Below are 27,291 nucleotides of genomic sequence, written 5' to 3' on the forward strand. Positions count from 1 at the left end.
ACAAGTCAGATGTGGAGGAAGTGGACATTGAGGAGGACGTTGATGAGGTCCAGGAAGAAAGGATGCAGAGGAAAAATGCAAAAAACAGAGGCTTGAGAAGCTTCACTAAATGCTTTCATTTTACATTTTGAATGGGACTTTTTGGGGGGCATCATTTATTTTCAGTCAATCAACATTGATGTTTTTTTTTATGTTTGATGAAGTTCTGCTCACAAAAATTAATTTGTATTACAAATGTTTGGATACATGTCTGCTTATTATGACCACAACATTTTTATATTTATGTCCGTATATGATGGTTATTATAAATTACCCCAAATTTCCATTAATTCCCGTTAATTCCCATGGACGGTGTCCAACTTTGAATAATCAAAAAATGGTCAATATTTTCAAACTTCCCGTGCTTTACTTCCCGAGGTTAATTTCCGGAAACTTACCGGAAACTTTCCACATATTTGCAACCCTAGTTACACATAACAAAAATGTATTTTTTTAGATGAATCGGTATATTCTCAATAATATGGGGTCAGATGTATAAACATTTCATTTTATAAATATTTAATACTATTTCAGATATAGTAAATTACTGTATATAAAATATTATTCTATAAATAACTTATATTTTTAATGTAAGAACATAAAATATGAATACTAGGGATGTGAATCTTTACAACTTACATTTCAATTCAGATTCTTTGGCTGCAACTCTCATAGGTCAGCTATGTAGAAACGTAAAGTATTATATATAGTATTTTTTTTTTTTTTTTTAGATATATCAGTATATGTAGCTAAAAATATGGGTTCGGATATAAAAATTATATTTTATAAATAATATTTTTAATACAAGCTTTAAAAATTTTTGAATATATAAAAATGGGGATTCAGATAGGAATTTATTATTTTCAGCACCCACAATACGACAAAGAAAATGTCATTCAATTAATTTCTAATAATATCTAATACGTTGAACTTGTAAATCTATACACTATTTTATTGTCATTATTATCATTAATACAAAATATTGTAAAAAAAAAAAAAGATACAATTAAGAGTATGCAACTCTATTATAGGTCAGCTATATCTAAACTTAAACGATTACCGGTATAAATATAATAGTATAGGTAAAAATATATTTTAGATCCATCAGTATATGCTAAATAGTATTGTGTCAAATATATCGAAAAATATAATAACTCACGTTTTGATTCTCGGTTCAAACCTATTTTCGCAATATATCATTTCGTATAACAATTATTGTAAATCCTTTTTTTCTTCTTCTTTTTTTTTTTTTAACAAGTTACAGGTTCCAAAACATCCTCTTGGCTTCTGACGTACAGTATACAAGCAGCGGACAAACGTGAATTTGCAGGCTTAAAAATATGTATTTTTTAAAAATGTATTCGTTAAAGAAAAAAAAAGATTCCCAAAAATAATGAATACTTTCATTATCGGAATGAATAACAATCGTGATTCGGATGTGAATCGTGTTTTTTTTCCAGCACCCCTAATAAATACTACACAAAAATAATTTGTCATAATACATGATAAATAGTATTGTAAAAACGCTTCTGTATTATGATCACAAAATAATGTAAACAATACAAATAAAATTATGCATTATCCAATTTAAACTATCATAAATATAATAATATATTTAACAGATATTTGGTGACTTTTACGGTATATACATGTATATTATTATTGCTATTATACATCATTTTTTTGGAAAATGATCCCTATTCGAGGTCAGATATACATCAGTGTAAAAAGCCCTAAACTACAAGCACACTTACTTATGTCATCATGTTTTTTTTCACGCTCTTTTTCCTACACCACATGCTATAAGAGATTATTCTATTATTTGTTATTTCATACAAGTTGCTCCTTTCATGAAGTCCGAGTTTATTTGTGTTTATCCGCTTGCACAGTGAGCACAAACACACTGCGGTTGTTCCTAGGACCTGCTGATGAGACCACAGGAGCCTGCAGACGAGCCACTCAGCAGCTTTCTGTGGGTCCCCGGTGCTTACACAACATGCTGATGGTATGAAAAACAACAACACTTGAAAGCCTCCTAATGAATTTGAGCTGTTTCATGTTGGAGGACCACCAACTGTGAGACACTGCCTACTGTTTTACACTTCCTGCAAGCAGGAGGGCCTGACAGGGCCAATTCTAGGGGTCCCAGAAGGTGATATTGTGAGGACAGGAAACAATATTAAATGATTGCAGTCTACTTTTTAATTGCATGTAGTAAACAGTTTGTGTTAAACTTGACTTTGTGGCCAATTAGTTATTTTAAAAAGTACATTTTAACAGCCTGATGCTTCCAGGACTTTGAAGCGTTGCACTGCCATCACATGGCCAATAGTTGTAATTACATATATCTACAACATTTTTATTTTTTTTGCTTTTATTTATATTTATTTTGTATTGGTAATTCAATTTGTATTGCACATTGTTTTAAGTAAATTGTGAACAATGATTCACAATATAATACATGAAGTGCAGTGTTGTTTATGTTCCTGTTTTAACCAGCAGATGGCAGTGTAGACTTTGTATTTAAGCAAACAGGGCTGTCCAATTACTTCCCAAAACACTATCCCATTTTTAATGCAATCTCGTCACACGTTTCCTCAATTTTGGTTCAAATATTTATAAGAACAGTGTGTTAGCCTGCTAAACCATAGACATTTTAAGATTAATGTGTGTTAAACGGCACCATTTTAGCCGGACAACTAAGACAAGTGCACTAGATATGTCACGTGATCCGGAAGCGATTCGCTTGGATTTTAGCCCGCGAAAGAAGACGCTGAAGTATCCGGGAAATGTTATGTTATTTAATAATTAACTTGATTTAAAAGCATTAAACGTGCCTTTAAAATCCCACCCGACTTGAAAATAGTTCGACAAGTATGAATGACTACGAATAATAAAGTGAATTACGATTTCCACCCACGACGCTGCTGAAATACGGTGAGCAAGTAAGTGTTACCTAAATGTTAAAAGTTTGAATTCAAATGATCTCAAAAATGATTAAACAGTAGAATTTATTTGGATTTCAGTGAAAACTTTTGTAAAGTAAATGTTATGGAACGGAGTTACAAAAAAAAAATATATATATTTATATATATATATATATATATATATATATATATATATATTGTTTCACTGTATTTGTATTGTTTTAATCTATTCAATCCATTCAAAACGTATTAAAACCATAGAATAAAGGTCTTCAACAAGTGGTTTGGGAGGTACTTTTTTAAATATTTATGTAATTGGGCTTTTTCATATTGTAGCGGCTTGCTACGGGGTGTTAGCCAATGACTTTGGCTGGGGGGCGGGACTTCCGGCGAGCGATAGGGAAGTGACGTTGATGATAGTAAGTAAAGCGTATTGATTGATTGATTGATTGATTGAAACTTTTATTAGTAGATTGCACAGTACAGTACATATTCCGTACAATTGACCACTAAATGGTACCACCTGAATAAGTTTTTCAACTTGTTTAAGTCGGGGTCCACGTTATTATATAGACCAGGGGTAGGGAACCTATGGCTCTCGAGCCAGATGTGGCTCTTTTGATGACTGCATCTGGCTCTCAGATAAATCTTATCTGACATTGCTTAACACGATAAGAAATGAATAATTCACTGGTAATCACAGTGTTAAAAATAACGTTCAAAATATAAAACATTCTCATGCATTTTAATCCATCCATCTGTTTTCTACCGCGCATGTTCAAGAAGTCGCATTAATGGTAAGAGGTATTTTATTTATTATTGGTTAGCTTCAGAATAAAAATGTTATTAAAAAAATAAGAGACTTATTATACTCAAAAAATGTTGGTCTTACTTAAAAATGAACGCATTTAGTTGTATTCAGTGTTAAAAAATATTATATGGCTCTCACGGAAATACATTTTAAAATATTTGGCTTTCATGGCTCTCTCAGCCAAAAAGGTTCCCGACCTCTGATATAGACTACCGTATTTTTCGGAGTATAAGTCACACCGGAGTATAAGTCGCACCTGCCGAAAATGCATAATAAAGAAGGAAAAAAACATATATAAATCGCACTGGAGCCCGGCCAAACTATGAAAAAAACTGCGACTTATAGTCCGAAAAATACGGTATATAATAACGGCAATACTATATAATATAGTATTGCCGGGAAAAGAGGGGAGATGCACATGGAGGTTGTTGTGTGGTTGAGTCGCATCTTGTGCAATAAAGACAAGACAAACAAATAAGATGTATGAGTCTACATTCCTGGAATATTACAATATGTATTATTTCTACGCAAATGTAAATGTTCTTTAATACACATTAACATCAATGCAACACACTGGAGTGTTGTTTAAGCACGCCCGACTCCCTGTACCTTGCAGTTTAAAAAAATAAAAATAATAATAATTATATTATTGTATTCCAGCATTTAAGATTGCTAGCGATTAGCACTCTAGTTGCCAGCTTGCAAATAGCGCCGTAGTTGTCAGCTAGCGATTGGCAGATGAGTAAGGGCTATATAAATAAATAAATAAACTTTGATTGATTGATTGATTGAAATTGTGCGCTAGTTGTCAGCTAGCGATTAGCACTCTAGTTGCCAGCTAGTGATTAACGCTCTGATTTGTTATGATCCGCTGCCTGAATCATGTTTTCTTTATGCTAGGATTCCCTTAGTTCTGCTGCTCACTGCTCCCCTCACCTCCCAGGGGGATGGCTCAAATGCAGAGGATAATTTCACCACACCTAGTGTGTGTGTGACTATCGTTGGGACTTATTGGCCACTAGAGGAAATCACACCAATCAGAGCACGCTGTTTAGTACTGTGGGCACTGATTGGCTCAGCCCCAGACAACATTACTATATTGGATGAAAAAGTGTAAATATGACTAAAGGGTGTTATTTCTTGCCTAGAAGGCTGTCATAATGTTTAAAATACGTACTTAGAACTTAGAAGGCCCTAAACAGTTTTTTTTAATACCGTAGCAATGAACATTTTCGATCTATAATTAATGATTCCTACTTCGCTGAAATTCATTTATCGTGGTCAAGTCATGGGGAAATGTTTATAAAACAAACATAGACCCAATAATTAAACTTCAAAAAAGGGTAATTAGAATAATACACAAAGTGTGCTATTATGAACCTACCAATCCATTATTTATAAGTTCTAATGTGTTAAAATGTTCAGATATTGAGTTTTTAAAAACAATGGAAATTATGTTTCGAGTAGAGAACAAACAGCTTTCCAGCTTGTATTCTTAGGTTATTTAAATTAAGAGGAGAAAACTATAATCTATGGGGGATATTGATTTTTGAAATAGGTAAAGTGAGAAGGAATATAAAATACAAATGTATTTCAGTTTTAGGAGTTAAATGGTGGAACAAGCTCAGTGATGAGTTGAAGACACGTCATTTTTTGTTAAGGTTTAAGAAAGCCTTGAGAGGTGAAATACTAAAGAATTACTTTCATCCCATTGATTTTTTGAACGTTGATGTTCCAGGTAATCTTATTTTCAGTGAATGTATAGGATAGGCAAATATAAGCCTTGGCTTCAGCCTATTCCTTTTCCTTTTATTTTTGTGTGTAAATGTATATGATTGTTAAATATGTATAAGCTGTACTGTTAAACTGATCACACAAAATGGTTGATTACATGACCGAAATAAACTCATTTCATTCATGTCCGGAACCAGTTAACAGCCATAAACGAGGGACGACTGTAATGTTCTGCATGATTTACAGGTGAATCATACTTTCCATTTGTGTCCCCGTTAGAAGACGACAGGATGTCCAGTAATGTCCACCGTGTTTTCGAGCCGCCGGCACAGGAAGTGGAGGAAGGACACCACTTCAGCAAAAGTCTGTCAGTCTCTCTCTTTTGTTCTTTCATTCACTGATTTATCCCTCAGTCACTTCCAACTATCAACTCCCATTACGCAGGCATTTTAATGATTGATATGTTTCTTAAGAGCCCCCTGTTATGAGTCACTCGCTAAATATAAAGCTAAACATTGCATGAAGCATCCCGAGGAATGTTGCCACTCGTTGTGAGTCACGTCTGCAACGGAACACAAGTTTGTGCAACAATAAATGCAAGGCGATTTAAGCTGCCCTGCCGTGTGGGTTGTTTTATTTTACACACACAAAAAACACAACAGGATGCAAAGTCTGACTGCTTAGAACAGCTAAATCCACATTGTTTTATGTGTTTCAGTGCACTGCCAGCTCCTGTGTAATAATCCTCTTCTCAGCAACAACCACAGCAGTTTTTACGTATGAGTGCGCTCAACATAGCCATAAGAGTCTTGTTCCGGCAAAAAATAGAATGTTACACATTGATTTTATTTGTGATGGTTTGACCTTTGCGCACTGTGGCTTATTGTTGCCAAAAGTGAATAATTAAGACGGCTCTAAAGACAAGGACAACTAAATATGTTATATATACAAGGGCTTTTTCAACCCTATTAATGACAGTTTTGAAGTCTGATTAATTATGATTAATCATTAATCTAAAATTTGCTTAAGAAAATAACCCAATATTTGAATTAAAAAATGCTATTTTGTAGTCAGAATGTCATAGAGAAACATTTTTTAAATGTTTTACTAAATTGCAAGTCATTGATTTGCTCAAAACTTGGTGAATTTAGTGCACATTTTGAAAGTCTTTGTGCACCTCACGATTCGATTACGATTCAGGATTCAGGATTCAGGAGCCACGATTCGATCAAAAATCGTTTATTGACGCGTCATTAATTTATGTATATTGATGCAGTTTTACATCTCTTCTCGTTTCACTATATAAGCGTTTATCACTTGCAACTTTAAAAACAGTGCATCTGTAATATTCTGAGTGAAGTGGCTCCCTGCAGTCGGACACATTTTAGAAACAATCTGCATTACATTATTTACAATAAATTAATCGATTATCGATTATTGACGGTCACTAATCAATTTTCATAATCGGTCATGTCCGAATTGCGATTAATTTAAAAAATCGATTATTTCCCCCACCTTTACTTGGCAATAATTTAGCAAACAAGGTACAGATGTACAGTACAGGCCAAAAGTTTGCACACACCTTCTCATTTAATGCGTTTTCTTTATTTTCATGACATTGTAGATTGTCACTGAAGGCATCAAAACTATGAATGAACACATGTGGAGTTATGTACTTATAAAAAGGTGAAATAACTGAAAACATGTTTTATATTCTAGTTTCTTCAAAATAGCCACCCTTTGCTATGATTAATTTTTTCGCACACTCTTGGTATTCTCTCAATGAGCTTCAAGAAGCAGTCACCTGAAATGGTTTTCACTTCACAGGTGTGCTTGAAGCTCATTGAGAGAATTCCAAGAGTGTGCAAAGTCGTAATCAGAGCAAAGGGTGGCTATTTTGAAGAAACTAGAATATAAAACATGTTTCCAGTTATTTCACCTTTTTTTGTTAAGTACATAACTCCACATGTATTCATTCATAGTTTTGATGCCTTCAGTGACAATCTACTATGTAAATAGTCATGAAAATAAAGAAAACGCATTGAATGAGGAGGTGTGTCCAAACTTTTGGCCTGTACTGTATATTAATAGATAATGCAGTAAACACACCCATAAATTATTTTACTTAGTGCACCATTTACATCTGCACTTACTCTTCGTTAGTTTACCAGTTGCTTAAACAAACAAGTTTATTTACCTTTTCAGATGACAGCGCTGATCTCTTTTTATACCTCAAAGGTAGTTTGTACAACTTTAGTTGGCGACATGAACGACATCTTGCCGCACTCGGTCTCCTCAGATGTTAAGTGTCCTACATGCGGTGGCTGTCCATTTGGAAAAGGCATTGTTTACTTTATCTGTGGTAAACGCAGCCAGCAGTTTGTTGTCCTCTGTTTGCTGTCCATGTAGCATTCATGCTCGCGCATCTTCACATTCATATTTAGTTTTAAGACGATATTTTAATCTTGATCTGCGCCGATGATAAGAAAGTTTGCCGCTGCAATACTAACTAATTACCTCAGTGATATCTAAAGTTCCGTTGGAGTTTGTTCTGAAGTGAGATAACTATCATCACACTGGTGTGTGATGTGATCACTGACTGCAATGCGCTGTGTATACTTGCACTGTATATATATATATATATATATATATGTATGTCTTGTGTAATTCTGCATCTACGATGATAATTACAACTAGAAAATTCCCGCGAAAATTTTGATGGGCCTGCTATCTGTGCTCTGGACCACTAGCCGGGGGTCGCTGGCAGCCGCCGTGCTTTTAAGATGGTGCCGAGTGTCAGAATCTGTGAGTTTTAGGTGTAACTGTACAAAATGAGCTACAGAGATAGCCTAAAATGTTACCATGCGCACATTGAAATGCTAACACTTAGCATGTGTGCTAGCGATGCCATGCTATCAGTTAGCATGTCTCACATGTCAATTAACACGGCTGTCAGGTGTATAGCTTCGGAAATGAGATGAAACCCATGGCCTACAGTCGTACCTCGCGACTCCACACTTTGAAGTATGCGGCTTTGCTCTATAGCAGATTTTTTTTAAAGCATAATCTACGTAGTTTTAGCCTAAATTAAGCATTTTCAAGCATAAAAATTGCTAAATGAACTAAAAATATCAATACTACTGTAAGGTAGTTTTCACATTTGAATCGATACGGTAACTGGTAATCAACACCGGTACTCAATACCATTTTTTTTTTTTTTAACAGTGAGCTGAGTATTATAACTGGGTTGTGCAGTTGTTATATCTTGTTTTCTTCTTACGTTTCTGGGTCTCATTTGCAAGTACTATGTAGACTTTGCATGCAGTTGCGATTCCAAAACGTTAGATGGCAATAGGGTATAGGCCAGTGGTTCTTAACCTTGTTGGAGGTACCGAACCCCACCAGTTTCATATGCGCATTCACCGAACCCTTCTTTAGTGAAAAATAAAATGTTTTGTTTTTTTCAAATTCAAGAAAAAGTTATATGTTTTTTTACAGGTGCACAAAATGAACCGTGCATGAACATCACCTTGTGCAAAGAACAAAACCAACACAGTGCATGAACTCACAACAAATTACACACATTACCATTAATTGATTAACGTGGACCCCGACTTAAACAAGTTGAAAAACTTATTCGGGTGTTACCATTTAGTGGTCAATTGTACGGAATATGTACTGTACTGTGTAAACTGTACTGTTTCATATGATGTATTCTCTTCCTTTGCAATCTGCTAGTAAAAGTTTCAATCGATCAATCAAACAACCTGCAAATCAGATGGAAAATTAAAGGGAACATTGTTTGGGGGTATCCATAATACGCCGATAGGGAGAAGTTTTTATTTACACGATAAGTCGGATGTGTCTTCACCTCCGCCGAACCCCTGAGGCCGACTCACCGAACCCCTAGGGTTCGATCGAACCCAGGTTAAGAACCACTGGTATAGGCTCTGGCAGACCTGTGCATAGAGAGAGTATGGCAAATTTGGTTTCAAAATTGGTACCAAACATGGCGCCCTGTAGTTATGTTAGGAGCTTTTGACCAATCAGGAAAAGTATGGCCAGACAATCTCCTAAAGGATTGGTCAAAAGCCACTCACCTAACTAAAGGGCGGCATGTTTGGGACCAACTCTGAAACCGAGGTTAGCAATACTCTCTCTATACGCGGCTCTTGGCTCTGGACTACAGTGTATTATCTAAGAAGTAGTCTTTGCCTTTAAGTTGAATGTGCCAATCTAGTCTTTTTTTGCACCAATAAAGTGTTTATGCTGTATGTATTGTACTTATTACACACCAGTTGTTTGACTGTAACATATTGGTTGTCGTTTTCATTACTAAATTTATAGGTGTTGAAATCACCTGTAAAATCGCAAATGCTAATCAGTAGCATGTGCATGGAAAAGCAAGGTAATTTAGCATTAAGCTAGCACATTTTGAAAAGTGGAGCCCTGCTTTAGCGTTTTCTATCAGGCATACATACTTGCTTTGTTGGCATTGAAAATTGCAACATCATCGAGAGACAGCTTGACTAAGTCCGTTTAAGTGCTGCTTGAGTGATTGTTTCCTCGCCAAGGGTTTGAGCCGATGTTTAGTCTGCAACCGGACGGAAAGTCACAAAGGTATCAAATTTGGCACAGTTTCATTTTTTGTGAATCCATGCCTGGAAATACCGATGGAATTCGGTCGATGCCTATAAAAGTAAAGAATTCGGTATTCATACCTAACTACAGTAGTATTGGCCATCAGAACCAGAACCAATCAGACCATGTTGTTCAGTATTGTGGTCACTGATTGGCTTAGCCTCAGACAAATGGTAAATGGTAAATGGGTTGTACTTGTATAGCGCTTTTCTACCTTCAAGGTACTCAAAGCGCTTTGACACTACTTCCACATTTACCCATTCACACACACATTCACACACTGATGGAGGGAGCTGCAATGCAAGGCGCTAACCAGCACCCATCAGGAGCAAGGGTGAAGTGTCTTGCTCAGGACACAACGGACATGACTAGGTTGGTACTAGGTGGGGATTGAACCAGGGACCCTCGGGTCGCGCACGGCCACTCTACCACTGCGCCACGCCGTCCCTACAATAGTATATTGGATTAAAACAATGTAAAGGTGACTAAAGGGTGTTGTTTCATGTCTAGTGGGCTTTTGTAATGTTGAAAAACTTATTTAGAAGGTTTTTTTATGCTCTTGTTATGAAAATATTTGATTTTTAATTATTAATTCCTACTTTGCAGAAATTAATTTACCACAGTCAGGCCTGGAACCAATTAACAGAAATAAACAAGGGTTTACTGTATTAGCTTGTGGAGACCACGTGCCTCGTGACTTTGGGAGACTGTGGTTATTTGAATAGAGGCCTTAACGGCATCATTTACGGCAGGGGTGTCCAAACTTTTTCCACCAAGGGCTGCATACTGAAAAGTCAATGTGTGAATTATATTTACATAGCGCTTTTCTCTGGAGACTCAAAGCGCTTTACATAGTGAAATCTATTATTTAAACTACATTTAAACCAGCGGGAGCAGGTGGGTTAAGTGTCTTTGCCAAGGACACAACCGGCGGTGACTTGGATGGCGGAAGCGAGAATCGAACCTGGAACCCTCAAGTTGCTGGCACAGCCGCTCTACCAACCGAGCCACGCCACCCTACAGCTTTGTGTTATAGGTGGCAAAGTGTATGATTATTAGTTATTGGTATCAAAATTTCAAGTTTTTCTCATTTCATTACTTACATTTAATTACATGTTGACTTCTTTTTGTTTGATTTTATCCCGACAATATGCGGCGACAATATGATTTACGTAAAATTATTTTTTATACCATGCAGACATCTATGATATGTTTAATGAACATTAAAGATCAAATAACAATTTAACAGACTATTCATCCTGTGAGAGACATTTATACTTTAACGTAATTACAATGGTTCATTTACTGTTACACTTGTATCTTAGTAGTACCTCAACTTACAAGCTTAATTTGGTTCTCTGACGGAGCTCTTAACTCAAAACACTTGTATCTCAACACCAGTGTTGGGTTAGTTACTGAAAAACAGTAACTAGTTACAGTTACTAGTTACTTTATTTCAAAAGTAACTCAGTTACTAACTCAGTTACTTACACCAAAAAGTAATGCGTTACTGTGAAAAGTAACTATTTAGTTACTTCTTCTACTCTTTTTTTTTAAAGCTCCCATTAATGCCCTTTTAGCCTTCATTTTAGTACTGTTATTGCACTGGAGAATAATACAATCTGTTGATCAACTTGACATACATTTGCATCACTGAACTCTGCTAAGCAATGTGCTCTACATACAACACACAAAGACAAAGATATGTTTCAAAGGGCCAATTTATTTCAGGCCAGAACAAATTGACAAAACTATTTTAAATAGCTGCAACATAACATACATAAGTAACAAACAGCATAATAACACTAACACTAACCACGTTAAACCCAGATTCCGAACTAATAAAGGTCTTAACTCATTCTCTTTCTATGCCACTTCAATATGGAATGCACTCCCAACAGGTGTAAAAGAAAGGGCATCTCTATCCTCCTTCAAAACCGCACTAAAAGAACATCTCCAGGCAACTACAACCCTAAACTAACACCCTCCCTTCCACATAATACCTCTTCGGATTGTAAATAATCAAATGTAGACACTTTTTCTTATACTTTCTGATCTCTCTCTCTGTGTCCACTACTTGCTGTACATATCCTACCAAGTCAGTCCTACACTGTTTCAATGTCCATTTCTCTGATGATGCAATTGTTGATGACTGAAGTGTTGATACCAACCAAACCTAACCCCCCACCCCCCTCCATATCCCACACCCCGGATTGTAAATAATGTAAATAATTCAATGTATATACCCTGATGATTATCTTGTGTGATGACTGTATTATGATGTTAGTATATATTTGATAGTATATATCTGTATCTGGACCCCGACTTAAACAAGTTAAAAAACTTATTTGGGTGTTACCATTTAGTGGTCAATTGTACGGAATATGTACTGTACTGTGCAATCTACTAATAAAAGTTTCAATCAATCAATCAATCAATCAACAACATAGCTGTAAAGCTGGCTTCACCTAAGGAAGGCACACGTGACATACACAGAGCCTAACCAGGCAGATTTGAATTGTTGTTTTGGGCAGTAGACGGGATCTTTGATCCAAGACACAACTTACATTTAACTAAAATGTTCTTTTCTTTGTGCTCGACAAAAGAAAAGAAGTGAGAATATCTCATACTTGCCAACCCTCCCGAATTTCACTGCCTCTCCCTGGGACAACCATTCTCCAAATTTCTGCCGATTTCCAGCCGGACTTAAGGCACGCCCCCTCCCGGTCTGTGCGGATCTGAGTGGGGACAGCCTGTCGTCACGTCCGCTTGGCCAACCAAAAAGTAACCACAGAACACTATACCGTATAGGCGTATAGTGTTCTGTGGTTACTTTTTTGTTGGCCAACGGTTGTATTGCGCACCCCCCTCCCCCCCCCCTCCCCTCCCCTCCCCTCCCCTCCCCTCCCCTCCCCTTCCCACACTCAGACACACAGTCACACGCACACACAGAGAGCGCAGAGGAAGAATCAGAAGCACGTCTCTGCTTCGCTGGAATAAAACACACTCAGATACTCAGTTTCTAGCCGATACTACATAAAAATTAACGTAAAATAACGCAGTAACGCATCATGTAGTAACGGTAACTGAGTTATTGAATATAAAAAAATAACGCGTTAGATTACTAGTTACCGCCGAAACTAACGGCGTTACAGTAACGCGTTACTTTGTAACGCGTTAGTCCCAACACTGCTCAACACAACATCTCCCATTGAAATAAATTGAAATCAATTTGCTTGGCCCCCAAAACAGCAGAATTTTAACATGTAACATATATTTTAAAAGGAAAAGCACACTTTAATATAAGACTATTCTATAAAAACAATACAATAGATTGTACTACTAACAACTGCAGTAGTTTTATGAAGTAATGTAATAGTAATGTACAGCATTACTATTATATTGTACAGAGTCTACTTCTAGGTATCCTTTAGCAGCTTTCACATTTTCATTGATAAATGTACGCCTCTTTGATATTATTTTACATTCTTGGCTGGGCATTATAGACTCATTCTGCTTCATTATTAGTGCAGACGAGTAGTGATACGCTCAAATTGCTTTGTCATGTTTTGATGAATATCATTCACTTCTTCTCAGCACTGTCCTTCACACTCACGTTCCTCTTTCCCAAACAAAGTTATGTCCATAGACCGGATATTTTGGGTGGGTCTTACAGGGTTCACTCTGACAGCTGCTACGCTGACTCATGGCGGAGATGCTTGTAACTCAAATTTTTGCTTGCATCGTAAAACATAACAATTAGCTTTTATCTCAAAAGTGAGGTACCACTGTATGTTAAATGTTGCCTTAAACTTTGCCTGCAACCTTATTGAATAATTTATGATAGCTCGATGATGGCTCTTATTGCTTGGATTTTACTGACATCATGTCCGGCTCACGTCCCGCCCAATGAATACTGGTGGTGGTCAAGCTCGCTCTGTTCTCAATGGGTACTAGGCGCCATTTAGCCTTTCTTGAAGAAAAAATGCCTTATGTTTGTGTTGTGTTTGGCTATACGAATCGATCAAATCACGAAACGAATAAAAGTTTCTTCTGAGAGGCTACTAAGAAGGGCGAAAAAGTGCAAGATTTTACGAAACGACGACGAGAAAATCACGCAGCTCACACTCCATTCCAAGGGAGCTGAGTTGAAGAATGCATAAGTTTGCAGTGATCACTTTGTTAAAGGTTTGTTTGTTTTTTTTGTTAATGGATTATTTCCCATTTAAGTTTTATCTTCATATAATTATTTTTTCTTAAAAAAAATGTTTGCTATGAGTGTTTTTAAAAAGCATCAACTCGGTGAGTCTAAACCAGGGGTGTCAAAAGTACGGCCCGCGGGAACCGGTTTTTTCCGGCCCGCGTGATAAATCTGCCAAGGATAAAAATGAGCTGCTTTTTTATTTTTTTATTTTTAACGAAAGAAACTGCAGTTCTAAATGTGTCCACTGGATGTCACAATAGCAATTCTGTTAGGCAAGCAAACTGTTTATACACAGAGGTACACAGTAAAGGGTGACTGTGGCTCCTCCTCCTCAACCCTCATGAAACTTTAAACCTGCCGTTTTATATCTTCTGCTTCGAACACATTGTCATTTGGCACCCTTGCTCCCTGATAATGTCTCTGTCAAACACAAGGAAAGTGAACTTAACACTTTTGAATAGTTTTTACCTCCGTGTCTTACGGTCTGTTGAGTTAGCACTGGATTGATACGTGGACATGACAAAGGAGGTATTTGATACCTAGAAGAGTTTACATGTTGTGTTTTTTGTTCAATCCCAGAAAGACTGTGACTTAAAGTTTAATCCTGGCTTTGTAGATACACTGAGACCAAGTCTAAGATCATTGTGTTTTTTAAACTTCACCAATTTCCTCAGAATTTTTGACATACTTGAAGTGTTTTGTCCATGGGGACTATTTGGGATTTGTACATGTTCATAATGTGCTTTGTTCTATTTTCGGCCAAAGTAAAACAAAGAAAACAACCTGGAGTTGTCTTTATTTTTAAGTTATCATGCCATGATTTTACCATTACGGCCCACTTGGGAATATATTTTCCTCCATGCGGCCCCTGAGCTAAAATGAGTTTGACACCCCTGGTCTAAACATTAGAAAGCAAATGTGAGCAAAACCTAAAATAGTTGTTTTTACCAGAGGCAGCAATCATAAATGAAGCTTTCAGCACATACACAATGTTGACATCTATACCGGTAGTTATATTTTGATAAAGACGGGGGAAAAAACGCTACTCGCATCCACAGCAACAAACATGGCTGTAGATGCGAAGTTAAATCATGAAATGCAACCTTGCTACCCGAGCAAAAACGATGCATATTTATCCGGGAGAGTCCTGATACCACAAAGAAGCTGTAGACTCCCATGCTTTTCCAAGTTTTTATCCGTTTTGTCGTGTAGAACGGTGTCTGGAGCACAATGGTTCGATATGTCTGGAAACACAACCAAAGTATAATTCTTGTTATCACTCGACAAATCTTTTTTGATAAAGTATAGGGATCTATTCCGTTACATAGTTTCATTTTTGTGCTCGTATCTGTTTTTTGCAGGAAGATTTAAGCCTCTTTTGTACTCGGGTAGTTTGCGCGCTGCTCGCTGTACAACAGCCATCTTAGCTTTCTTGACCACCACTGCTTTTCACTTCCGGGAAGAAGTCACGTGACGAAATACAAACAACGTGTCATTCAATTGGTGTACTTAATGAAGTGTCCTGTCAGTGTAAAAAAAAATCCAGCATGGAAAAAGCGCCTCATTGTTATCGGTTCTTAGAAAATCTGCCACAACATCCTCTTGTCTTTCTCAGCTTTCCTGTCTCTAAATTTCCCCCCACCGCTTTTGTGTGTGGGTCGCAGGTCTTGATCCAGGAGGGGGGGGAGGCCGAGTCCAGAGGGGAGGCGCGTCCACCACGTGAAGGCTCCGCCCCTCCTTTCCTCATCTGACTGGGATGAATGGTGAGGGAGGGAAGAAAGGAGAGAGACAACAGAGTTTTAATCACTCATTTGCTTGAGTTGTGTTGGCATCCAGCAGGCGGGAACCAGAAGCTTCGAGGAAAGTTCTGTTGACTGCCGTGAAGGCAAACCAGAGGAGCTGAAGTCCAGGCATGTGCTGAGCCGCCATCCAGTCCAGGTGGTCAGCATGATCTCCCACTACCCTTTGGCCACCATCTTGCCTTGGCCTCCAGCCCCCAGCCACCACTACCCCGACCTGGACTGCACCCTGCTGCTGGAGGGCGACGGAGGGGTGGCCCTGCAGAGGTATCAGGCTCGCTCCCCAGAGGGAAGCCCCCGGCACTGGGTGAGTACGCCTGTTTAGTCTGCCTTGTGTGTGTTTGCATTGGAAGGGAGGCTCTGTCTTGTTCAACAATCCTGCACATGTTGTTTTGAACTTTTGCTCCATTCAAGGACGGGAATTGAACAATGCAACATTTCACACAGTCTTCATATTGTCATGTTTGGTTGGGTTAAACCAGGGGTCGGCAACCCAAAACGTTAAAAGAGCCAAATTGGACCAAAAATACAAAAAAACAAATCTGTCTGGAGCCGCAAAAAATGAAAAGCAGTATATAAGTGTTATAATGAAGACAACACATGATGTAAGTGTCTATATTAGCTATAATAGCCTACTATCAAAATTACTTTAAAATTATTATATAAGTGTTATAATGAAGACAACACATGATGTAATTGTCTATATTAGCTATAATAGCCTACAATTAAAATGACTGTGTGGCAGGCTGAAGTAAGTCGTCGTTGACAGAAATGTTGAAATTTAATATTTATTCTACACATTTTTACAACATTAGAAACCAAAATCAGAGGCTACTCAGAAGGTGAGATAACTCCTGGAAATTACTGGCTTTTAATGACCAAAAGGTATAGATGTGTGTGTCCAAGTTAAAGGAAATGGAGACTGTCTTCTTCTAATGGATTTATTCCAATCTTTGGCGAGCTAGGTAATGTTTGCTGTGGTCTGGAACAACATGGCACACAACTATCTGAAATGCAGCCAATACTACATACAGATAATGTGTCATGAGACATGCAAAACAAATATGTGCAAAGGGGATACAGGTAAAGGATATTAAATGAGCTCAAATATACCTACAAACGAGGCATAATGATGCAATATGTACATACAGCTAGCCTAAATAGCATGTTAGCATTGATTAGCTTGCAGTCATGCACTAACCAAATATGCCTGATTAGCATTCCAACAAGTCAATAACATCAACAAAGCGCACCTTTGTGCATTCACACACAGCATAAAAGTTTTGGTAGACAAAATGAAACAAAGAAGGAGTGGAAGATTTTACATGTAAAAAAACTGTTGCGTCACAGTCCATACTGTGGTGAGTTCCAGAACCGTTAAAATTAGTAGGACAAAACGATGTTCACCAAATACTCTCATCAGTGAAGCATACACACAAACATATTAAACAGTGGGCTTTCTAACAATTGGGAATTTTTGTGTCATGTTTGTCCTCAAACAAAAAACATACATACCATCTTTTTCCATTTTCAATCCTTTTTTAAAACTGCTCCAGGGAGCCACTAGGGTGGCACTAAAGAGCCGCATGCGGCTCGAGAGCCGCAGGTTGCTGACCCCTGGGTTAAACGGTTGCTTTGGTCAAGAGTGAATGCCCTCATCCGAACCCTGGTGTGCACCAAACAAGTGGACCGGGACCCATCAGTGAAATATGATCGCTTCATGGGGCAGTTTTAAGTGACAAATATGTCAGAGAAAATGCTTGTTAAAAGCATATATTTTGGAGATGGTAAATAAAGCAAAATATAAAAACCCAGGGGACGTATTTTTAATTTGGAGTATTTAAGTTACATCATGTAATATATAGTACAGTAATCCCTTGGTAATGGCTGGTAATTAGTTCCGGACATGACTGCGATAAATTCCTTTACGCTAAGTCAAAATCATCAATTATACATTTTCATAGCTAAAGCATAAAAAACATGTTTATTACCTTCTAAATAAATTTTTAGCATTATGAGAGCCCTAATAATGAGACATAAAATAACACATTTAAGTCACCTTTACACTTAATGTGTAATGCTGCCCAAGGCTGAGCCAATCAGTGGCCATGATACTGATTGGGTTGGTCTCACCTAGCGGCCAATATTACTGTAGTATTGGTATGTTTTAGTTTAGTTATTCATTGTTATGCTTGATTCTCAATTAAGGACCAAAAATAGTAGAATATGCTTTAAAATCTCCCAAAAATCTCTAATGTGGTGAAGTCGCAATATTTGAAGCGCGACGTGGCGAGGCACGACTGTTTCAGGCTGGGAATCTTGTGGTACCTCACGTTACGATACATGCCTCATGGTCATGATCATATTTCCACATAGCGATGCTGCAGATTATCGCTATATTTCTCCAAATGAACTACGATCGCTGGCAAAGGAGGTGGCTGAGCTAGTTTGTCGTATCACCCAATTATTTTATTCATGAACCTTTTCTTGACACTTCCGCATTATTAAAGCAAAAGTCAACCCTCACTTTGAAGTTCACTGACCAAGAATGCCATATTAATATTAATAAAAATGACGATACACGGAAAGGTGCATTGATAGTCCATTGTATGATGAAATATTGTGATAGTTCGCCATATTGACAGGAATATGTCACAAAGGCTGCTTGATCAAAGCCTTATTTATGGTAGAGGTGGCCGATACTGAACATTTTGCCATCACTCTATTTATCATATTCTGTCTGTTTCTGTAATATTGCAATATTTTATCGTAAAATTATTACATTTTTATGTAAAATTATTACTTTTTAATGCAAAATGTTGACATTTGTCTTATAAAATTCTGACTTTTATCACAATGCCATCACTCCGATACCAAATAAATACAGGCCCAGTAATGTCAATACTGATGACGATACCAAATATTTTTACTTTATTATTTTCAAAATCATTGAATGACTTTCTACTTTTGCCTTTTAATGTGTTGATCATGATTATAAGTACAATTAAACAAAACCATTTTAGGCAAAATAAAAAATATTGGTTTGTCCCCTAACTTATGGACAATATAACAATAAATATATAAAACAGCGATATTGATCATTGTAAAAAAAAAAGGCGATATTAGACAATCTCTTACACTTTAGGCTTTTATTTGTCAGGGGTCCTCACAACGAGTCAATCGGATAAATAGTTTTGGTTTAGTGTTTACACCCAATGTAACTTCTGTAACAACCCTGGCCGGGAATTGAACCCATGCCCTCTGCCATAAAAAGCAAAAGCATATCAGTACTCATTATAGTTAGGGGATTTCAGCCATTTAAAAAAAGGCCAGTATGTTTACGTATCATTTCAGGAGCAAGGCACCCCTTGCAGAAATGTTGCTGCATGCTTTGAATGGGAAAAAGTAGCGCCACCTGTTGGACAAATAGAAGCAGAGATTGAAATCAATACAAGACAATAAATCATCAAAACATTTATATTATATTTAAATGAATAGACTGCAAAGACAAGATACTTAATGTTCGAACTGGAAAAATTTAAAATGTTTTGCAAATATTAGCTCATTTGGAATTTGATGCCTGCAACATTTTTCAAAAAAGCTGGCACAAGTGGCAAAAAAGACTGATAATGTTGAGGAATGCTCATCAAACACTTATTTGGAACATCCCACAGGTGACCAGGCTAATTGGGAACAAGTGGGTGCCATGATTGGGTATAAAAGCAGCTTACATGAAATGCTCAGTCATTCACAAACAAGGACGGGGCGAGGGTCACCACTTTGTGAACAAATGTGTGAGCAAATTGTCGAACAGCTTAAGAACAACATTTCTCTACTAGCTATTGCAAGGAATTTAGGGATTTCACCATCTACGGTCTGTAATATCATCAAAAGTTTCAGAGAATCTGGAGAAATCACTGCTTGTAAATGACTTATTTATGACCACATGGGCTCAGGAACACTTCAGAAAACCACTGTCAGTAACTAAAGTTTGCCGCTACATCTGTAAGTGCAATTTAGAACTCTACTATGCAAAGCGAAAGCCATTTATCAACAACACCCAGAAACGCCGCCGGCTTAGCTGGGCCCGAGCTCATCTAAGATGGACTGATGGAAAGTGAAAAAGTGTTCTGTGGTCTTTGGAGTCTACATTTCAAATTGTTTTGGGAAACTGTGGACGTTGTGTCCTCAGGAACAAAGAGGAAAAGAACCATCCGGATTGTTATAGGCGCAAAGTTCAAAAGCCAGCATCTGCGATGGTATGGGGGTGTATTAGTGCCCAAGACATGGGTAACTTACACATCTGTGAAGGCACCATTAATGCTGAAATGTAAATACAGGTTTTGGAGCAACATATGTTGCCATCCAGGCAACGTTATCATGGACGCCCCTGCTTATTTCAGCAAGACAATGCCAAGCCACGTGTTACAATAGCGTGGCTTCATAGTAAAAGAGTGCGGGTACGAGACTGGACGGCCTGTAGTCCAGACCTGTCTCCCATTGAAAATGTGTGGCGCATTATGAAGCCTAAAATACCACAACTGAGACCCCAGACTGTTGAACACTTGGTCTCTTCAGTTCCCAAACGTTTACTGGAAAGGAAAAGGCCATGTAACACAGTGGTAAAAATGCCCGTGTCAACTTTTTTGCAATGTGTTGCTGCCATTAAATTCTAAGTTAATGATTATTTGCAAAAAAAATAAGTTTCTCAGTTCGAACATTAAATATCTTGTCTTTGCAGTCCATTCAATGGAATATAAGTTGAAAAGGATTTGCAAATCATTGTATTCTGTTTTTATTTTCGAATTACGCAACGTGCCAACTTCACTGGTTTTGTGTTTTGTACTATTGGCTCTCATTGAAATCCTTTGGCTTTTCACCCTTTTGATCACATGACAAAAATATCAGTGAAGCCATTTTTTAAATGTTTAGTAAGGAATCATAAGTTTGAGATAGGCTCCAGCGCCCCCCGTGACCCCAAAGGGAATAAGCGGTAGAAAATGGATGGATGGATGGTAGTTTGAATGCAGCTCGACTTTCTATGCCAGCGTCTTCCTTCCTCTGTTTGGTTCCATTCCACAACACAAAACAGAGCAGTGACCTCTGGTAACACCCAACGGGAGGATCGCTGACCTCCCATTGACGGAGAAAGCCATTACTCACACACACAAGCTGCAGAATGCGAGAAGTCCTAATGACTCTTAGAAAGTGTGTCAGAGTCGATATCTGAGCTTGCTGAAAATGTCGCTTTAGGCCGCCTGTCAGCGTCTGCGTTTTGTCAGCGTGTGACTGACCTGCAGCGACAGGCACGTGCTGCTGATGGGACCCTCAAGTGTGGAAAAGTGTCAGTCACATGCGAGTGTGTGTGTGTGTGTGTGTGTGTGTGTGTGTGTGTGTGTGTGTGTGTGTGTGTGTGTGTGTGTGTTCTTGTATTTCTACCCTTCTCGAGACATCAACAGTACCTTCCATGTGAGGACCGGTGAACAAGTTAGGACATAAATCATGGTCCCAATACGGAAAACCATTGCATCTGATAGAGAATGTCTCATTTGCACCCCTGGTGGTGAAATCTATCAAAATTAGGTTGGTCCCAAAAAGGAGGGATTTTTCATATTGACTGTGTGTCGCTTTTAAAAGTGCTCCCCCTCTGGTCAACATATGAAATAACAAGTATGTGTAAACATTTAAAGTGCTCCCCCTCTGGCCAACATATGTCATAAAAAGTGTGTGTAAGACATTGAAATACGCCCACTTTGGCCAAAATTATTAAAAAAAAATTAAAAAAAATGTATATAGAGACATACTGTAATAACTTGAAGTAAATAATGAAGATTAAAAACCAATTACAGACAAAAACATTTTTCACAATGTGTTGACTTTTTTTCTTATAAAATTGGGAACAATTTATCATATTCGGTCTGTTTCTGTAATATTGCAATATTTTCTCGTAAAATTATTACTTTTTTATGTAAAATGGTGACATTTGTCATATAAATTTCTCACTTTTATCACAATATTGACAATGTTTTTGTTGTTCTTGTAAATTGTGACATTTCTTTAGTAAAATTATAAGTAAATATCTGATTATTATTATAATATTACCAAAATTTTAAAGTTTTCTTATAAAATTGTGACTTGTCGAGTACAATTACGACTGTTTTCATAAAATTGTCAAAATGTTAAGCTTTTCTTGTAAAATTGCGACTGTTATTGAGTAACATTCCAACTTTTATCATAATATCGCGCAATTGTTCAGTTTTTCTTGTACAATTTTGACTTGCGTTGAGTAAAATGACGCCTTTTATTATAATACTGACAAAATTCAAAGTTTTTCTTCTGAAATTGTGACCTTTTTCTTGTGAAATTCCAACTAATTTTTCACAACAAAAAGCGTTTTTATATTTGCATAGTATGTATATATCATTAATGTTGTAAACACAAATCTTTATATATCTAGAAAGGGTGGTTCTAAAGAGGTAGGCATTTTTTGGAGGTCTCAAGAAGGTAACAAATACAATAATGTGTGTGTGTGTGTGTGTGTGTGTGTGTGTGTGTGTGTGTGTGTGTGTGTGTGTGTGTGTGTGTGTGTGTGTGTGTGTGTGTGTGGCCCGTCAAACATCCCGGCACTAGTATCCTCCGCTGCTAGCTGCACTCTTTCCTCCCATTGTTTGCTGCCGGGGGTGGGGGCTGGGGTTGGGAGGTTTAAGTGCACTTAGTGCTTCTATCAGTTCCATGTTAACATCTTGTGACTTTTAGTGTTATAACAGCTGCATGGCAATAAAGGGGATTATAAAATGAGCACATGAGGAGTGCAGTAAAAATAATGATGTAACAATAAACAAACCATGTGTGTATACATTTGCCATCTGCTGGCATAACTATGAAGGTGTACACTCTAAACCACTAGGGTGCAGACGGCTTTTTTTCTATATGCGATACAGTGGTACTTTTGTCCAAGTAAGACGGAAAATTGTATGAAAATTGAAGCAAAAATATATTGTAAAAACAATTACTCCGTTCTAGACAGACAAAATCATTGACAAAAAAAATTATATTATCGGGAAAAATTATGGTTTTACATGCAAAATGCGACACTGGCCGAGAAGGGTCAGAGCAAATGCAAACGCAACAACTAGAAATGGGAATTGATAACATTTTTACGATTACGATTTCTATTCTGCTTAATTGATTCTCTTATCGATTATCATTTGAATAAAAGGATAGCAAACAAGGTGATTAGCATCAACTTTGTTCAGTTTAGAAAAAAACTAGTATACAAACACAACAGTGAACTCTTAAAAGACCCAAAGCCTCGATCGGGTGCCAGAAAAAAATATTTTGCTTTGAAAATATCCATAATATAAAAATAAAATAAATATTCTACTGTTGTAATTAACAAAATACAGCATCAATTATTCTGTGACAAATTACTATTACACAAAAATGTTAAGTAACATGTTTAACATTTTTTTCAGAAATGTAAAGTTTTATTTTTTTAAATGTATATATACAGTATATATGCTAAGAGCTCAAAAATAAGTACAACTATGTCAGTTAGGACAAATACAAGCAAGTCAAGTTACACTATATTGCCAAAAGTATTTGGCCACCCGCCTTGACTCACATATGAACTTGAAGTGCCATCCCATTCCTAACCCATAGGGTTCAATATGATGTCGGTCCACCTTTTGCAGCTATTACAGCTTCAACTCTTCTGGGAAGGCTGTCCACAAGGTTGCGGAGTGTGTTTATAGGAATTTTTGACCATTCTTCCAAAAGCGCATTGGTGAGGTCACACGCTGATGTTGGTCGAGAAGGCCTGGCTCTCAGTCTCCGTTCTAATCCATCCCAAAGATGTTCTATCGGGTTCAGGTCAGGACTCTGTGCAGGCCAGTCAAGTTCATCCACACCAGACTCTGTCATCCATGTCTTTATGGACCTAGGTGTGTGCACTGGTGCACAGTCATGTTGGAGAGGAAGGGGTCCGCTCCAAACTGTTCCCACAAGGTTGGGAGCATGGAATTGTCCAAAATGTTTTGGTATCCTGGAGCATTCAAAGTTCCTTTCACTGGAACTAAGAGGCCAAGCCCAACTCTTGACAAACAACCCCACACCATAATTCCTCCTCCACCAAATTTCACACTCGGCACAATGCAGTCCGAAATGTAGCGTTCTCCTGGCAACCTCCAAACCCAGACTCGTCCATCAGATTGCCAGATGGAAAAGCGTGATTCATCACTCCAGAGAAGGCGTCTCCACTGCTCTAGAGTCCAGTGGCGAAGTGCTTTACACCACTGCATTCCACGCTTTGCATTGGACTTGATGATGTATGGCTTAGATACAGCTGATCGGCCATGGAAATCCATTCCATGAAGCTCTCTTCGTACTGTACGTGGGCTAATTTGAAGGTTACATGAAGTTTGGAGTGTGCAGAAAGTCTTTGCACTATGCGCTTCAGCATCCGCTGACCGCTCTTTGTCAGTTTACGTGGCCTACCACTTCGTGGCTGAGTTGCTGTTGTTCCCAAACTCTTCCATTTTCTTACAATAAAGCCGACAATTGACTTTGGAATATTTAGGAGCGAGGCAATTTCACGACTGGATTTGTTGCACAGGTGGCATCCTATGACAGTTTCACGCTGGAAATCACTGAGCTCCTGAGAGTGGCCCGTTCTTTCACAAATGTTTGTAGAAACAGTCTCCATGCCTAAGTGCTTGATTTTATACGCCATAACCAAGTGATTAGGACACCTGATTCTGATCATTTGGATGGGTGGCCAAATACTTTTGGCAATATAGTGTAAGTAGAACTGCACACCGTGCAATTTTTAAAACATTAAGTATAAAAATGTACCATTATTTTGCAGAAGATTAAGCATATCTGCGTTTTCAGGTTGCATATGCAATATTTCTGACGAATCACGGTGTCTTCAGCTGTAGAGAACACCTCTTAGGAACGCGGCATGTAAACTGCTGGTCAGACGTCGTCTCGTCATGTGATGCATGAGAAACATTATTTCATGTTTACAGTTGATAAAAGTATGTTTTAACATTGTAGGCAGTTTTAGTTCGTTATTTACCTGCAGATTAATATCATAGGGCATGCTGACTATACCGCCACTGCTGCTGATGATTCACTTCCGTCTCGGAGAGGATCGAAAACGTGTCATTTAGTCGCGTTATCACATGCTGCTAATGTTTCTGGTAGTATTTTCTCAATTTCATGCAATGCCCACTTTGCAAGTATTGCAAGTTGCCCTGTTGTCTTCCTTTCTCGTGAATAATTGTAACCCACAGGCATCGATAAGGGAATCGTTAACAAAATTGTCAAATGATTCCCAAGAAAAGGAACCCTTGGAGTTGGTTCTCAACAAGAACTGGTTTTCCATTCCCATCCTTTCAGCAACCACCCAATAAAATAAAGCCACAACACAATTGCAACAGCATGAAACCACAGGACCACAACTTTAAGCCGCAGTTATTATTTTATTAATCGAGTAATCTACCAAATATTTTTGTTTGATTAATCGAACACATTTCATAGCCTCAATACGTATTTTAACCGTCAGTTTTTTTAATCAATATTAAAAGTGCAATTTTAACATATGTGCAAAAAATTTAACATATACCGGTAATCTCCGCTGTTTGCTGCCACACTGATCACGGCACCCACACACTACCGCTCACATGTGTGCCATGCAAAAACTATGTACGCCTATTCAAAGTTCCAGTGGTCTGGATTTGTCTCAATTTTATTAGTTACTCTCATTAAACGATCAATCGAAGCAACAGAAAATAAGTTGGAGCTTTTTTCCTCATCAAAATAAACTATTTAATGGATTAATCATTGCAGCCCTGGTGTAACCCGCCTGGTTAGTTGGAAAAAGTATGTGAAAGTAAGCTCTTGTGATCGATGTCACTTCCGTAGTTGCTCTATGTTGTTGTGTTGTGGTGTAAGTTGTGTGGTGGGGTTCGTATTTGTTGTGACCTTTCTCGGTCACAATAATTATAAACGATGAATGAAATTAGTGAAGTGAATTATATTTATATAGCGCTTTTTCTCAAGTGACTCAAAGCGCTTCACATTGTGAAACCCAATATCTAAGTTACATTTAAACCAGTGTGGGTGGCACTGGGAGCAGGTGGGTAAAGTGTCTTGCCCAAGGACACAACGGTAGTGACTAGGATGGCGGAAGCGGGGATCGAACCTGCAACCCTCAAGTTGCTGGCACGGCTGCTCTAGCAACCGAGCTATACCGCCCCAAATTAATAAATAAACATTTAACATCATTTTGTTGAAGACTCTTGTTGGTGACGCGTGGAGAGGGAGAAGGTGAGGGAAGTGACACACAGGCGCCAACTTCCTACAAGTTCCTACTAGTGGTTCTCACCTTCTTTATCTTTAGCCCCATGGTGGGTTGTTTTGCACAGAGACTTGTGCTGTAACACACTACAAAGAACTACAAAGTCAGCAAGTAATGACGCTATAAAAGCGCGACAGAGCGAGGGAAGAATGACTTCCTGATGGGGAGCTGAGAGCAGGCAAACACAGACACGTTTTTTTAATACACAACTCCAACACAGTATATACTCTTTGAAACACCACAAGACAGTCCAAAAGTGAAATATTAACATTAAGGATTGCATTAGTATGCAAGATGAATAGGGGTTCAAAATGGCCACAAACAAATGTAAGAAACAGAGATAATGATCCTTAAAGAGGACCTATTATGCAAAAACAACTTTTCTTATCTATTGGTACTTGTATTTGGCATCTGCATAAGATATAGAGGCTTGGCAGAGAGATTTATAAAACAATATTTCCTTTCTTCATACTTCCTCCAAATGAGCCGTTTGGAATTTGCCCAGCTTGTGATGTTTTTTGCGCTTCTTTTTCTCTATCCTCTTGCTGTGGGGCAAACTGGCTCGTACATGCACGTGCATCTTCCGCTGTTGCCATTTCTAATACAAAGTAGCGTATAATTGTCACTTATAATCTGGCAGTAGACTCGCTATGGAAGCGCTAAAAACCACAACAAAGATTGCGCGGAGAAGACGCAGTGCAGTCTAAGTGGAGGCAAAACAACGCATCCTAAAGAGACAGACAGAAAGCGACTTAAAGACGGTCTGTAAAACA

The 27,291-nt window shown here is 37.9% G+C and overlaps 1 protein-coding gene across 6 annotated transcripts in view; it reads left to right on the top strand.

Annotated features, from left to right (window-relative positions):
- Positions 1-2,776: 2,776 nt before the first annotated feature.
- The window catches only part of rgl1 (ral guanine nucleotide dissociation stimulator-like 1), a 90,035-nt gene continuing 65,520 nt past the window's right edge, over positions 2,777-27,291 (top strand). The window contains exons 1-4 of one of the 6 annotated variants that reach the window (XM_061977962.1): positions 2,777-2,984; positions 5,791-5,878; positions 16,021-16,119; positions 16,193-16,462. In XM_061977962.1, coding sequence (XP_061833946.1) covers positions 16,117-16,119; positions 16,193-16,462 — 273 coding nt within the window. In that variant the 5' untranslated portion in view covers positions 2,777-2,984; positions 5,791-5,878; positions 16,021-16,116. The remainder of the gene's footprint in view (positions 2,985-5,790; positions 5,879-16,020; positions 16,120-16,192; positions 16,463-27,291) is intronic. The other 5 variants (XM_061977966.1, XM_061977963.1, XM_061977967.1 and 2 more) reach the window with 5 other exon arrangements.

The sequence above is a fragment of the Nerophis lumbriciformis genome, linkage group LG18 (genome assembly GCF_033978685.3).
Source record: "Nerophis lumbriciformis linkage group LG18, RoL_Nlum_v2.1, whole genome shotgun sequence".
In the NCBI taxonomy this organism is placed as follows: domain Eukaryota; kingdom Metazoa; phylum Chordata; class Actinopteri; order Syngnathiformes; family Syngnathidae; genus Nerophis; species Nerophis lumbriciformis.